The sequence below is a fragment of the Ahaetulla prasina genome, chromosome 7 (genome assembly GCF_028640845.1).
Source record: "Ahaetulla prasina isolate Xishuangbanna chromosome 7, ASM2864084v1, whole genome shotgun sequence".
Taxonomy (NCBI): Eukaryota; Metazoa; Chordata; class Lepidosauria; order Squamata; family Colubridae; genus Ahaetulla; species Ahaetulla prasina.
The window spans coordinates 102,143,536-102,158,029 of record NC_080545.1 but is presented as its reverse complement, the minus strand read 5'-3'; the positions used below and the strand labels follow the sequence as shown (position 1 = coordinate 102,158,029).

General features: G+C 44.4%; 1 protein-coding gene across 1 annotated transcript; it reads left to right on the top strand.

Annotated features, from left to right (window-relative positions):
* Positions 1-7,084: 7,084 nt before the first annotated feature.
* Positions 7,085-11,722, top strand: LOC131201702 (C-type lectin-like). Its single transcript, XM_058189801.1, has 6 exons — positions 7,085-7,139; positions 7,585-7,647; positions 8,519-8,631; positions 9,200-9,346; positions 10,366-10,480; positions 11,594-11,722. Exons 2-6 carry the CDS (start codon positions 7,593-7,595, stop codon positions 11,662-11,664), a joined length of 501 nt encoding a protein of 166 aa, XP_058045784.1. The 5' UTR covers positions 7,085-7,139; positions 7,585-7,592; the 3' UTR covers positions 11,665-11,722.
* Positions 11,723-14,494: the final 2,772 nt, after the last annotated feature.

The window sequence follows — 14,494 nt, the reverse complement described above, 5'->3', positions numbered from 1 at the left end:
ATCTCTCCAGGCTCCAGCTATTGGTAATTGACCTTCCTCAGGCTCACATGCTGTGGGGGAGGGGGAGGGGTCTAGTTGCTCCGTTTGCCTGGGCATGGAGCCAGGGCTGGGGCCCGGAGGCATGCTAGGACATTCCTCAGCGTTCGGAAGGAGATAAGAGGGGCCCAGCTGCGGGGAAAGCGAGCGAGACACAACACACACTTGTATGTGCCGCGGTGCTGCTGTTCGCTTTCTTCCTTCTCCCGCTGCGAAATGAAAGCTTCGAATGGAGGCAGGGTTGCCCCCCAAGTTCCTTTCATTCCTGTTTGGTTTCTTCTGCCCTTTAGATCCCACCTTCTCTCTCTGCTCCAAGACTCAGGACTGTGTGCAACGATACAAAAACAAAGCACAATTAATACAATTGAGATTCACAACAATTAATGAAACGGTCCAAGGTCTGGCAAGAGATCTGTCCTTTCACTTGCATTAATAGTGAGATGGGCAGCATATACCTTTCTTACATATATGTATTTATTACATAAATGTATTTATTATATAAATAGATTTAAAATAATAAGAGTAGAATGGGGGCTAGGATTCCTGTCCATGGGACCCCACCCACAAGCTTAGATCCTTTCTCATGAGCCCACGAGTGGGATATCTCATCAGAAGGACCATCCATTGATTCTACGATGCTCCCTTGCATGTCCACCTCATTTGGGTTAGAGGGTTGAGAACCCACTTTCCTGCCCCCAAAGTTGATTGCAACTCCTACACCCAGCATGAATGCAGCTGCCTGCTAGACAGGCTATGGGGGTGGGATAATGAGGTTGGTCCCAGGGGGCTGGGGCGGTGCTGGGCTAGTCCTTCAAGGCTGTCAAGATCTGAACCTGTTCTGGATGACACCAGAGTCTCTGTGTGGGAGATCATTTCTCAGATGAAAAGAGAGCAAACCTTCTTTTCTGCTTTCCTCCCAATCAGAAAATAGATAAAATTTGCGTAGAACAATCAGCAACTCCTTGTCTTGAAGGCTTAAATCTATCCACAACATCAACACCATCCCTACTCCAAAGATCCTTGGCTCTTCCTCAGTGGCTCATTGAGGTCCACCTCATGAGGGCCACATCATCTACTTCCACACTGACCATCCATGAGGTTTCCTTGGTCAACTGCAGAAGATGTTTCTCACTGCCTTCTCCTTGCCACACTGGTGTCACTCAAGTGGCCATCTGCTTTCAGCATCTTCCTCCGTCTCTGCGGCCAAAACAAAGTGACCTGCTTGATTTATATGGGCATCCATCTTAGGTGATCCTGCAGGGGATTCATATGCTTCCAGCTCTATTCTGATTGACTGATTGATTGACATGTCAATAAAACATCATAAACATCAAAAAATGTCTTTCTTTACTTATTGATTAGGGCAGCACATTTCAAACATTTTCAAATAGCTTAAGGACTGTCAGTTCTTCCAATACCTGTCCCAGAGAAGAGGGGTTTGTCTTCTTCTTCAAAGCAACTGAGGCTAAGGAGAATAGCCAACACTTTAGAAGAAAGGCTCATAATCCAGAAGGACCTTGAAAGACTTGAACAATGGGCCCTAGCCAACAAAATGCAGCTCAGTGATGAGAAAACGTAGGTTTTACACTTTGGCAGGAAAACACAAATGCACAGGTACAGAATAGTTGGTACCTGGCTCAATAGTAGTAACTGTGAGAGGGATCTAGGAGTCTCCTATGTGGTGCAGCTGCCAAAGTCCCAGGCTGCATCAACAGAAGGATGGAATGAAGATCATGTGAAGTGTTAATACCACTTTATATCATACCATTGAGGCCACACGTGAACCACTGCATCCAATTCTGGTCTCCATGATACTAAAAAAATGTCGAGATCCCTGAAACTGTGCAGAGAAAAGCAACAAAGATGACGAAGGGCCTGGAGGCTAAAGAGTAAGATGAACGGTGGAGGGAACTAGCCTTTCGGAGAGAAGGACAAGGGGTGACACAATAGCAGTCTTCCAGTACTTGAGGGGCTGTCAGAGAAGAGGGGGCTGACTTATTCTCCAAAGCTCCAAAGGAGGGCAGGAGAAGAAATAAGGGGTGGAAGGTTATCAAAGAGAGAGATCCAACCTGGAAGTAGGGAGGAATTTTCTGACAGGGAGAACAATTAACGTCCTCTGAGGTCCATTCCACACTTATGATTCTAGGTTCTATTACATTTTACCGTAATACCTATTTTATACAATGATTGTATTAATTTCATACAGATGCGACTGTATCAGTCCTAGATTGAAGCCGAGGGAGGTTGCTGGTTTTTGTTTGTTTAGAATAGAATAGAATAGAATAGAATAGAATAGAATAGAATAGAATAGAATAGAATAGAGATTTCCTGAAGTGATGTCATGCTGCAGTGGGGCAAATGAGCAGAGCTCCACTCGTTTGTGCCCAAATTTTGGTGTTTTTGAAGCTTTTGGAGGCAGGTTGGATCCTGAAGGGATCGACGAGGTGGAGGATGTCAGGGTTCCAAGGAACACCCCAATGAAATAAAGCTCTGAAACTTGAAGTTCCTCAAAGTTCCAATTTATCAGAGATGTCATGTTGGCACAGCTGGGAAAACCCGAATCTGAAAGCTTCCATGTTTTTCACACCCAGCTGACAGTTCACAGCCCTGACCCACACCCACAAGTTCATCACATTGTGCAATCAACTCTTCACACTCAATTGGATACAATCTTCAGGCAGTCTCCATCAGACGCAGGCAAAAGTCCTTGAATACGAATGTTGTTATGACTAATTTTCTACCGCTCCAACAACAACCCCCTCCCTTCTATTTTGAAATTGCACAAGAAGATATGTTAACAGCCCACCAACACATTGTAATTGGATTGATGAGATTTTTATGTTTGTTTGTTGCATATATATATATATATATATATATATATATACATATATATATATATATATATATATATATATATATATATATATATATATATATATATATATATATATATATTTGTTTTCTGAGGTTTTCACGGGTGTTTGTATATAGGTCTTTGGTTGTTCGGGTTTTCTCCCGTGTAAAATTGGAAGTGTCTTGGCGACGTTTGACGAAGTCTCATTCGTCATCTTCAGGCTTCAGCCGTGCTTCTGGGAGCAATGTGTGATCGCAGCTGTTTCTTCCTTTAACTGCTAGTGGGGTTTGAACTGATTGGGTGGGAGCTTGGCTGTGCTCTGATTGGATGGGGGGTTTTCTGTGCTCTGATTGGCTGGGGGTGTGTCCTGTGTTGGTGGGGGCTTGGTTGTGCTCAGTCTAGTCTGTGCTGCAGGGGGATTTGAGCTACATATATATATGTAGATCTTTGGTTATTCGGGTTTTCTCCCACGTAAAATTGGAAGTGTCTTGGCGACGTTTCGACGAAGTCTCATTCGTCATCTTCAGGCTTCAGCTTCGTGCTTCTGGGAGCTTCTGGGCATGCTCCTGATGAGGTGGCGGATGGTCTCCTGAGGGATCTCCTCCCACACCTGGACTAAAGCATCCCGCAACTCCTGGACAGTCTGTGGTGCAACGTGGCATTGGTGGATGGAGCGAGACATGATGTCCCAGATGTGCTCAATTGGATTCAGGTCTGGGGAACGGGCAGGCCAGTCCATAGCATCAATGCCTTCGTCTTGCAGGAACTGCTGACACACTCCAGCCACATGAGGTCTAGCATTGTCTTGCATTAGGAGGAACCCAGGGCCAACCGCACCAGCATATGGTCTCACAAGGGGTCTGAGGATCTCCTCCCAGTACCTAATGGCAGTCAGGCTACCTCTGGCGAGCACATGGAGGACTGTGCGGCCCCCTAAAGAAATGCCACCCCACACCATTACTGACCCACTGCCAAACCGGTCATGCTGGAAGATGTTGCTGTTTGGATGAGAAGCGAAAGGTATTCAAAAGAAAAAAACAGAAAGTCGAGTTACTTCCTGCAAAAGCACCTTTGGGACAACCATGACCTGGATGACTGAGAGTCTCTAAAGACTTTTAGCTGCACAATTATGGATGAACACCCTTGAAATGGTGTGGGAGTAGGAATGGATTTCCAGAGGAAAAATTTCAGTCTGCGGGAGCCATTTGCACCACTCAGGTGACCCCCAGGACACAGAGAAACCTCCAAGTGGCCTCAACAACCCTCTAAAAAGATGCAAATGACCAACTGTCTGCAAGGAGAATCAATCCTTCCATTTCCCACCATCCAGTCCCACCATCCACCATCCAAGAAGAAGCTTCTTGGATGGGAAGCGAAACATCTTCAAAGTAAAAAAAAAGTCCAACTGCCTCTTGAAAAAAAAGCCCCTTTGGGATACTTGGCTTGTCTGTCTGGGTCATAGGACCTCGCCTTCCTTGTTCTCCTTGACCTTTTGTGCATCTCCCATCTGGACCTGTGATGGTTTAGCCCATATTCTATGTAAATGCCAGCTACCTGGTTGTGTTGTTCACTGTGTGCTATTCCCGCCTGCCATCTTACACTCTGCCGCTCCATGTTGGGCTGCCTTGGAGGCCTCCCTGCGTAGCTGCCCCTTGGGCCCTGGTGGTGGTAGAGCCCTGCTTCTATGGGTCCGGTGGTCAGGGCCTGTTCTTGTGCTGCCGTGAACAGTGCCTCGGCCCTTTCCGGTTATAGGTAGGATTTCCCAATGTCCCAACCTCAGCTGAAATGAGGGGTCTCTGGTGCTCTCGGAGCTGGGTGGTTCTCTTGCAGATGTTTTATTCCCCAAATTAGCACTGATGATATTGAGTAATGAAACATCTGCAAGAAAACCCCCAAGCCCAGAGACCCTCTCAGCTATCTGTGGGTGGGCACATCCCATGCAGAGTCTTATCTTCATTATCTTTATTAGCTTATTAAAAGAAGAAATAAAAAACTAAAAGTAAATAGTCAAGGAGACTAGAAGTCAGAATAAATAAAGAAATGACTGGTGCAATAAAATAAAATAAAAAGATACACAAAGAACAATGACTCCTAATTCCCTTTATAGCAGATACAGATAAAACTCAACTCTGCTCTACAATTGCAATGTAAACTCCCATTTGCCTTTATAACTTATAAATATTACGGGACATTCAATCAGTATCTCATGGTTTGTGTTTCCTGAAAAAGCTTCAAATGGAGCTTCCAATTGGTATTAAATTAAATTAAATTAAATCCTCCTTCGCATGATTCTTGATGAACAAATCTTTTCTTTAATGTACACTGAGAGCCTATGCACCAAGAAATTCCTTGTGTGTCCAATCACACTTGGCCAATAAAAAATTCTATTCTATTCTATTCTATTCTATTCTATTCTGTTCTGTTCTGTTCTGTTCTATTCTATTCTAGTCTAGTCTAGTCTAGTCTAGTCTAGTCTATTCTCATGATCAAAAGAATGGTCGAAGACATATAGGAATAAATCTAATTGTGAGTTAAAATTCCACAATTATTAAAATTCTTCCCATAGTATCATCTATGGAGATATTCAGGAATTCAAGTCATGGTTGACTCAAAGGTGATTTTTCAAAAGGCAACTGAACTTTCTTGGTTTTTTTCTTTGAAAAAAATTCTCATCCATTCTCATCTATTTTTCTTCTTCTTCTTCTTCTTCTTCTTCTTCTTCTTCTTCTTCTTCTTCTTCTTCTTCTTCTTCTTCTTCTTCTTCTTCTTCCTCCTCCTCCTCCTCCTCCTCCTTCTCCTCCTCCTCCTCTCCTCCTCCTCCTCCTCCTCCTCCTCCTCCTCCTCCTCCTCCTCCTCCTCCTCCTCCTCCTCCTCCTCCTTCTCCTTCTCCTTTTCCTCCTTCTCCTTCTCCTCCTCCTCCTCTCCTCCTCCTCTTCCTCCTCCTCCTCCTCCTCCTCTCCCTCTCCACTGCTACTCTTCTTTGTATGTTTCAGCCTCCAGCCCCCTAATCATCTTGGTCACTTTTTTCTACACTCTTTCTAGGTTTCTCAACATCTTTTTTATATCATGGCAATCAAAACTAGATGCAATATTCTAAGTGTGGCCTTACCAAGGCCTTATAAAGTGGTACCCAAAAGGATCTGCAGTCCACTTATACTCACCATGGTCAACCAGAGGTCTTAATGGGTTGCTCAATAAAACATCATAAAGAAATAAAAACACTGTAAAAGGCACGTCCTGCTTGGATTTACTATCTTAGAGACTATTAATACCGAGATGTTTATATGGTTTTATTATTTTATGACATGCTGTTCTTTGTCGTTTGGCCCCAAACCAGGATATTATAAAATAGAATAGAATTTTTTGTTGGCCAAGTGTGATTGGACACACAATGAATTTGTCTCCGGTGCATAAGATCACAGTATACATATAAAGAGCAAGTCATAGGTCATAGGTCATAATCGTAGTTATCCTGAGAGGTCATATCAAGGTCATATTATGAGGAGTCATATCAAAGGAGGAAATTCTAGGATAAATTCAGTCCAAAACACAACCCATTTACAATTTCCTTTTTAAAAAAAATTTCATTCCAAAGTTAAAATACAAACTTCAACAGAAAAAAAGAAACAAAAACAAAACAAAACCAGACAAGATTAAAAAAAAATATGCATGAGAAATAAATAATAATTAAAACCTGAACATACATATAAATTGTCTCCCTTAGTTAAATACTGATAAATACATTTGAACAATAATAATTACCCTTCCTTGGAAAAGAGGCCTACAGTTAATAAATTTATACAGCTCTCTTTGGCCAGCAAATTTGACCTATCCTCTATTTACTCTTTAAAAAAACCATTAATAAGTAAAATCAACCACAAAATTAAACTTTAAAGCTCCCTGTTTACAATCTGTTCTTGTAATTTACACACACAGTCCACAACGGCTTCTACCATAAACCAATCATTATCCCTGATCTGTCCGGGATCAAACATCTTTGATGGATTCTTAATAATAATAAAAGAAATAAATAAGAGGCTGGAGATTTCCCGAGAAAACAGCCGAGTGATAGGTTTCTCTGTCCTTTGCAGGAAGTGAGCGACACCTGCTTTCCAGAAATTTCCACCCTGTTTTGGATCCCCTTATCTTGCCGGGCAGGGTGTGAGCCTGTGAGGTTGGGTATATAAGCTGGAACACGGACCTTGGTGATCTAGAGGATTTCTCCTTCAGATTGGATCCCTCTTTGAAGGTGAGACTGATAGATTACAGAAAGAAGAGTAACATGATGTAACTTGAGAGTGAGAGAGATTATAACATATTTATACTTATAATTGCTGTGATGAATATCAGAAGCTACTTCTTCCTATCTTTTTTCTTTTCTATTTTTCTTTAGTCTTTCCCCTCCTTTTTGATCTCTTCTTTTTTCTTCCTTACTTTATATTCATTTATATTGGTTTCAGAACCAACATTTTGAGAATTACAGGCTGTGGTTCCTGGCAGACGGGGGTCTCTACCAATTGCTCAGGGTAGTACTGGGGAGGGGAGGGGGCTGCAATCCAGAGACGAACAGGCGGGTTTCACGGCTGAGACGAGTGCTCGGTTCTTCCTTCTGGGGAGGGGCACATGAAACGGGGGTGTCCTGACATTGTTGGAGGATATTCAAGGTTCTTCTCAACTTCTGTTTCCCTCCTCAGGTCTGGAGATGCTTCTCATCACTTGCTTCATCTTTGGCCTTTTGGGCAGCCTTACCTGGGCAGGTAAGTTGTTGCCAGCACTCCAAAGTCTCACCTCCATCCTGTTTCCCCCTGGGTCACCATATAGCTGGTCCTCGGCTTATTTTCATGTCTTCTTCTTAATGGGGGAGCCTCTACTTCTAGCTAGGGTCCATTTAGACCAACCCAGAAAGGCCTGGAGTTCCAGAAGGCTCCAGGACACCAGGTATCTACAGGGCGAGGCTGGCATCTGTCCACTAAAGAGGACCTGGGCATTTTACATCCCCTGGGTCACATCTGGCCCTTTGGCTCTCTCGGTCTGGCCCACGTGAGGTCAGTCAGAAATCAGAAATCAAATGCAAATAAGTGTACGTCATGCACACAACACAATGCACTGCTTTTATCTTCAGTTTGTGTATGTGTGTGCTTGTGTGCCTCCAGACATTCATAGCCCTGTTGGTTTGACCCACAAGAGTCCCAGTTTCTTAATGTGGCCCCATCAATTGTGTTGTAAATGTTGTACCTTGATGAAGGTATCTTTTCTTTTATGTACACTGAGAGCATCTGCACCAAGACAAATTCCTTGTGTGTCCAATCACACTTGGCCAATAAAAAATTCTATTCCATTCTTGGGAAGATTGACTGCCCACTGATCCCAAGAGCCACAATACAAGGAAAATAATACATTTTCAAACCCACTTTACATTTGGACTTTTTCAATCACAAATATCAGACGATAAAAATCCATCCTAATTCCAATTGACTCATTGAGTTGAAGTGACTCCTTCCAGCTTTTCTTCATGGAATAAAACCTTTTTCTTCTCTGGAATGTTTATTAAGTAGCTCTTTTGCTAAAGGATTTCTCAACCTTCTTACTGTCCATGAAGAAAAAGTCCATTTTTATTCTGTTTTCCAGCAGGTCCACGTGGCCGGAGCGTCTGTCCTGCTGGCACCTTTTCCTATAAAGATGGAAGCGAGTGGAATTGCTACAAATTCTATGAAGATCGGTTCACCTTTGAAGAGGCTGAGGTAACTCACCTGAGCGGGAAGAATTCCCTTCATCTGGCCCAGGGTTTCCAAACTTCACAACGCCAAAAGTTCATGTCATTTTTTTAAATGAAGAGCACCTGCTCTATGATTCCCCTTAATAAAAAAGATAAAAATCTACAGGAAAGATAAATATTTTAATAATTCTGTTGAATTCCCTTCAGTTTAATGGGATTAATGGCATGGCTTTATTTCAATATCTGAGTGAAATTTGTGAAGGAAAGTAAAACTGGAATGAGACATCTAACTGCTACATTTAAATGGTATTGGATATTGTGTGGTTTAACAAGTTGTGCAACTCGGCTATTGTCTTATCCATGTTGTGGGAACAAGGCCAACAATCATAGGATTAACAGGTGTCCTCACTTATTTTTCTTTATTTTTCCTTGTTGGGCCAGAAAATCATGCTTGCATTTGTAGCTCCTCTTAGGAGAACTTCTACTGCAGGAACATAATTGAGAAGACCTTTTCTGACCAAACTGCAAGACTCCTGGGAGGGACAGCATAGTTTGTTGTTGCTAAGATATTTTTGGTTCTTCTCTCTTTGCAGCAAGAGTGTCAGTACCAATGGAAAGGCCATTTAGCATCTTTCAAATCAGACAAGCAGGCAAAATCCATTGCTGCCTATGTCACTAAAGAAAACATAGAGAGTGGTTATGTCTGGATTGGGCTCCAACGAGATAGAGATTCTAATTTGGTGAGTATTTTGCCCTCCTGTCTCTGAGGAATTAGCACCTCTTTCCATAGGGATGTTCCTTGAGTCGTGATTTATAGCCTCCTTGAAAACTCCTTTGGATGAAGCCGCACTTACCGCCTCCCCACCCACCCTACTCTTACCTTCCCATTTGTTTGTTATCAGGGAGGCAAGATCAGGTACAGGGGAGCTTCCACCCTCTCCCCTTCCTTCTCCTAAGAAGCGCCTGAGACCGTTTGGCTGCAGCACCTCCCCCAACCCCCAACCCCACCCCTGTGGTCAATTGCACCCTGGCGTCTGGCTGCCAGCATTGGCAGCTAGCCAATTTCCTGGTGGCCAAAATCACTGGACAAACAATGGGCTGTGCCAAAGAATGTGGGACGGAGGGGCCGTTGCCCATTTGCCAGGGCAAATAGCTAGGGGCATCTCAGCTGAGGATAACAGTTAGTGGTGAATGCCCAGAGGCAGAACCCTGGCGTAGAAACAGGCGAGGCCAAGGATAGGAGGGGAAAAGTCCTCAACCCCTCATGTTCCCTCTCCATTCCCTGATGCTGGTCTTATCCGATGTTACTGACTTCGACAGGCTGCACTGCATGGTGTTGCATCTAAACACCATCCCATCGCTGGTCCTGACACAAGGGGACACAAGGAGAAAGATCCCAGTCCCAACAGTTCCCATCCTCCAGAGTTCAAGGTCCCTTCAGATCACAAAGCAGCAGATCTATAGTCAGCAAATGATTTCTTCCTGTAGAATCCATTTTTTAAGTTAATTCTAAGGTTTATTCTAAGTTGATCTAAATTGGCCATGGACTTATATACCGCTTCATGCACCCAAAGAGCCTGGCTGAGTCTCTGTAATAGGCATATAGTGCATGCTTGCAGAAAAAACTATTTAACAGGACTTCCCCCTTTGAATTAATGTAAGCTAAATTCAGAACTGGAAAATCTCTCTCCCTCTCTCTCTCCCCCTCCCCATGTCCCCCACTCACCCACCTCAACATGGTTTATTCTGCATTGCACAGTATTCTGGATGGCGCTGGGTTGATGGATCACGAGCCCTGTACAGAAAGTGGAACTATAATGAACCCAACAATCTGACTAAGAATGAGTACTGCGTCAGTCTCTATCCTTCAGCTGGTCAGTATGAAAAGCCTTCATTCCTTACGGTGGTTGGAGTTTGTATCTGTAATTCCAGGAGGGGAGGGGAGGGGAGGGGAGGGAAAGAAGGGAAAGGGAAGGGAAGGGAAAAAGGAAAGGAAAAAAGGAAGGGAAGACTGAGAAGGAAAGGGAAGGAAACGAAAGATGGCAATGGAAGGAAGATAGGGAAGGGAAGGGAGATATCCATACAGATCCTGGGAATAATGCTCCTATTGAAGGATGATTTTTGGGGTGGCTGATTTAAAGTATTTATTGGAGAACCTTAACAGGCAAACGTTAGCAATTTCTAGAGTCTCACAAAATGATAGTTCCTGTTCTCAGCATTTGTTGCAGGGGCAACCTAGTCTAATTGCTTCTTTCTGCGATTTCTCATTCAGTGTCAAAGCTGGAGAGGTTTGTGAATGCCTGGTTTTCTTTCAGACATTCATATCTCCATGGCCCCCAGCTCAATCAAGGGGACTCTGAGTGGCACACAGCAACAAAAATAAACATACAACCTAAAAAATCAATTGTATTTCGTCCTTAAGCCAGATGTGCAAAATTGCAATCAAAATAGAATAGATTAATAAGATGATTTTCAGGATGAGCCACTTTAAGCACTGTGGTCCTCAGCTCCCAGAATCCCCCAAGCAGAGACCCGAAGGCTTGAGGGAAGACCCGGCTCTTAACTGCCTTTATGAAAGAGTCTGTTGTAACTCAGTAGGAAGATTGTTCTAGAGCAGGGAGGCAGCCACCGAAAATGGGCCCTTCCCAGATCCCATCAGATGGCAATGCTTGGATGAGGGGAGCTGCAACATGCCCCCCCCCGTAGCTGGGCTGGAAGGCGGAGTTAAATGCGTCATCTCTTTAGAGTCTTTGAGTCTCCACAAGAGACCTAAATCCAGACCTCTTGAGGTCTGCTGGCCCTTATCCAGAGCCAATTTACCTTTGACCGTTAGTTGACTAGATTCTTGTGTATTGGACCTATTTGTACTTGACACCATCCATGAGTGGACAGGCAGATGTATTTGAGAAAAGATAGTTTGCAAGTAGCTGAATTCTAAGCCACGTCAGTCTCTAAAGATGATCACCATCCATGTTCCTTCCTTTCAGCGCACTTGACATGGGTTGATACAGACTGTAACAACAGACTTCCGTTTCTCTGCAAATGGAAACCCTCTTAAGCCAAGCCTGCAGATGGAGTTCCAAGGGTCTCCCCATTGATTGGAAACCTGAGCTGAGATCTTGCGGTTCCACCTTCTTCATGTGCAAAACTTCTTTGCCTGAAAGACCAGCTGAATGTCAAGCAGTTGGTTCCTCTAATCTTGCTTCTCTTCCCCTCTTTCTGAAGACCTTGCCGTCCCCTTGATAATAAAGTCTATTGCTCAGCTCTTGTCTTGCATTTGGCTTTTCTTTCCCAGGGGGTCCAGGGCCCCTCCCCGAATGAGTCTCAGATGGAAGAGGGTGTTGTGTCTGCAGGTTACTCTCTGGTCACAACACACACAATGCAACCTTATCGGCTCCTCTCCCATCTTTTCTCTCAAGGGAAATGTGAGATTAATGAGAGGAGAAATAGGGATTTGTGGAAATAATTTCCCCCTGGAGAGAAAAGGATCCACACAGGGTGGGTAGCTGGAGAATCCCTGAAGCAAACCAGACCAAAAACATGAACCAGCAAAAGCGGAAGGAAAGAAATGCATTCAGGATGCCCGTCTTCTGGTTCATTGGCACCTCCTGTAGGGTCTGGGGAGCCAGAAGTCGTGTCTCTTCCAGGGTCTTTGAGCTGCAAAGCAAGGAAGCTCCTTTCCCTCTTCCCACTGGGGACAGGTCAGCTCCAAGGGAGATCAGAAGTCGAGGTCCAAAGGAAACCCCCAACTGGCTCCCTCTTCACACTGCAAGGAGCAGTCTAGTGTGAGAAAACAGAGGCCCATTAAGTCTATCTTATGGCTCAGGTCAACGTATGATGGATTTTAAGCTCTGTTGTGGAGAACCTGACGGGTGAAGGCCACCCAGCATGGCTGGTGAATGGTTCCCTGTGAGCTCCAAACACATTGGCTGAGGGCTGGCTTGTCAATCCAGGAGAAAGCTAATTACAGGAGCCCAGGGTTGAACTATTGACTCTTGATACTGTGTGAGCTTGGTTGTCTGTTTGCAGACGTTTCATCACCCAACTAGGTAACATCATCAGTGCATCTGTTTTCTTTTTACAACCCTGTAATCTCTTAATCTAGGGTAGAGTCTGTGTCAGGGCTTCCTCCGACCAATTCCTAATAAACCTTTGGCTCCAGAGGTTCAGAGAAAAGGTATTTTTACTAGGAGAGTACTGAATGCAACAAGTTTCAGGCCAGATCTGAGGCAAAAGCGCAGGAAGCAGCAAATTGAAACAAATCGTAGAGCTCAACCCCCTTGTTAGGTAGGCAACCAGAGGACTAGCATCTGGCTGCTGCATACCAAAGCTAAAAGAAATGACCTTGGGGAGATAAGCAATGTCCAGACTGGAGTTCCAAAGCTGCAAAGAAAAATTCTCCACTGAGCCCTCCCTGCATTTCCATGGCAGCCAGCAGCAGGCTGACTGAATAGAACTGAGCATTTACTGGCCGGATGCCCTTCCTGTCACCTACATGGAGTTTGCAGCAGATATTTTCTCTTTGGGTCCTGAGAGAGAAACATCCGTCCGAGGAGGAGGTGAGCATCTTGACCACTAGGCCACCACCACGCTCCAACATCATCAATACTGCATCAACCCAGCGGTGGGATGCTCCCGGTTTGCCCCAGTTCGAGAGAACCGGTAGCAGCAGTGGCAGGTGGGCGGAGCCAGATGTCAGCCAAAACGCTCTGCGCATGTGGAGAAGTGCTGTGTGCTCATGAAGCAAGTGTGCGCGCCTGCGCGCTACCAATAGCGAACTGGTAGTTCTGGGATTTGAAACCCACCACTGCATCAAACCACTAAACTCAGAGAGCACCAAGAACTCTACAGACAGATAATTGTGCAAAGAAGATGCCTGGGAAAGGGGAAGGGAAGGGAAAGTGCTACTCAAACCCCCAAAAAGTAGAATAGAAACAACCACATGAACTGAAATTCACAGGCTGAAATTTCACTCTCTGCATATCTTTGGTTTCCTGGACTTCCTCTGACATTGGGCATGGATTGGGGTATCTCCTACATGGAGTTCAATACTCCAATCAGAATAGAGCTGGAAGGGACCTGGGAGGTCTTCTAATCCAACCCCCTGCTCAAGCAGGAGACCCTGTGCAGTTTGAGACAAGTGGCTGTCCGATCATCTTCCCAGTTTCTGCAATGGGCTTAGGGTGACCTTGGACTCTTCTTCCTACATTCCTCTGCTGGACTCCCCGAGTCTGACTTCACACAACTTCTGACTTTCTCAACAAATTGTCTGCGGTCTGACCTCCTTGAGCAGACCCGTCCTGGGTCCTCTGGGTCTGAATCTGGCTCCGTTCAGGGTGGACCAGAGATGGTTGGAGAGGTGATACGATAGCAGTGTTCCAATATCTCAGGGGCTGCCACGAAGAAGACGAGGTCCACCTCTTCTCCAAAGCACCAACTTCTCACCCAGGAAGCTTCTTCAGTTCTGAGTGGATGGTGGCGAGCGAGCTTTCAGAACTGAAGAAGCTTCTTGGATGAGAAGTGAAACATCTTCAAGGAAAAACAAAGTCTAGTTGACTTTTGAAAAAGCACCTTTGTCTCCATAGACATCCTTTTATTGGCAATAAAATGAATACAAGTTCTGAATACAAATTGAGCTTTTCATTGAGTATTTGAATTACTGAATTATTACACTGAATTATTATTATTATTATTATCGGTCCCATGAATAACTGAAAAAAGGGCTCTTGGAAGAATTAATTCCTACCATTGCTATAGAATTGATTGTTGAAACCAAGGACAGCATAAACAAGGAGACTAAGATATACGGACTGCCATCGCATTTCTTCTACTTCAGCGTTCCCTCTTCGCCCTCTTCCCCCCCTGGAAGGACGCTCAATTTTCTCAAT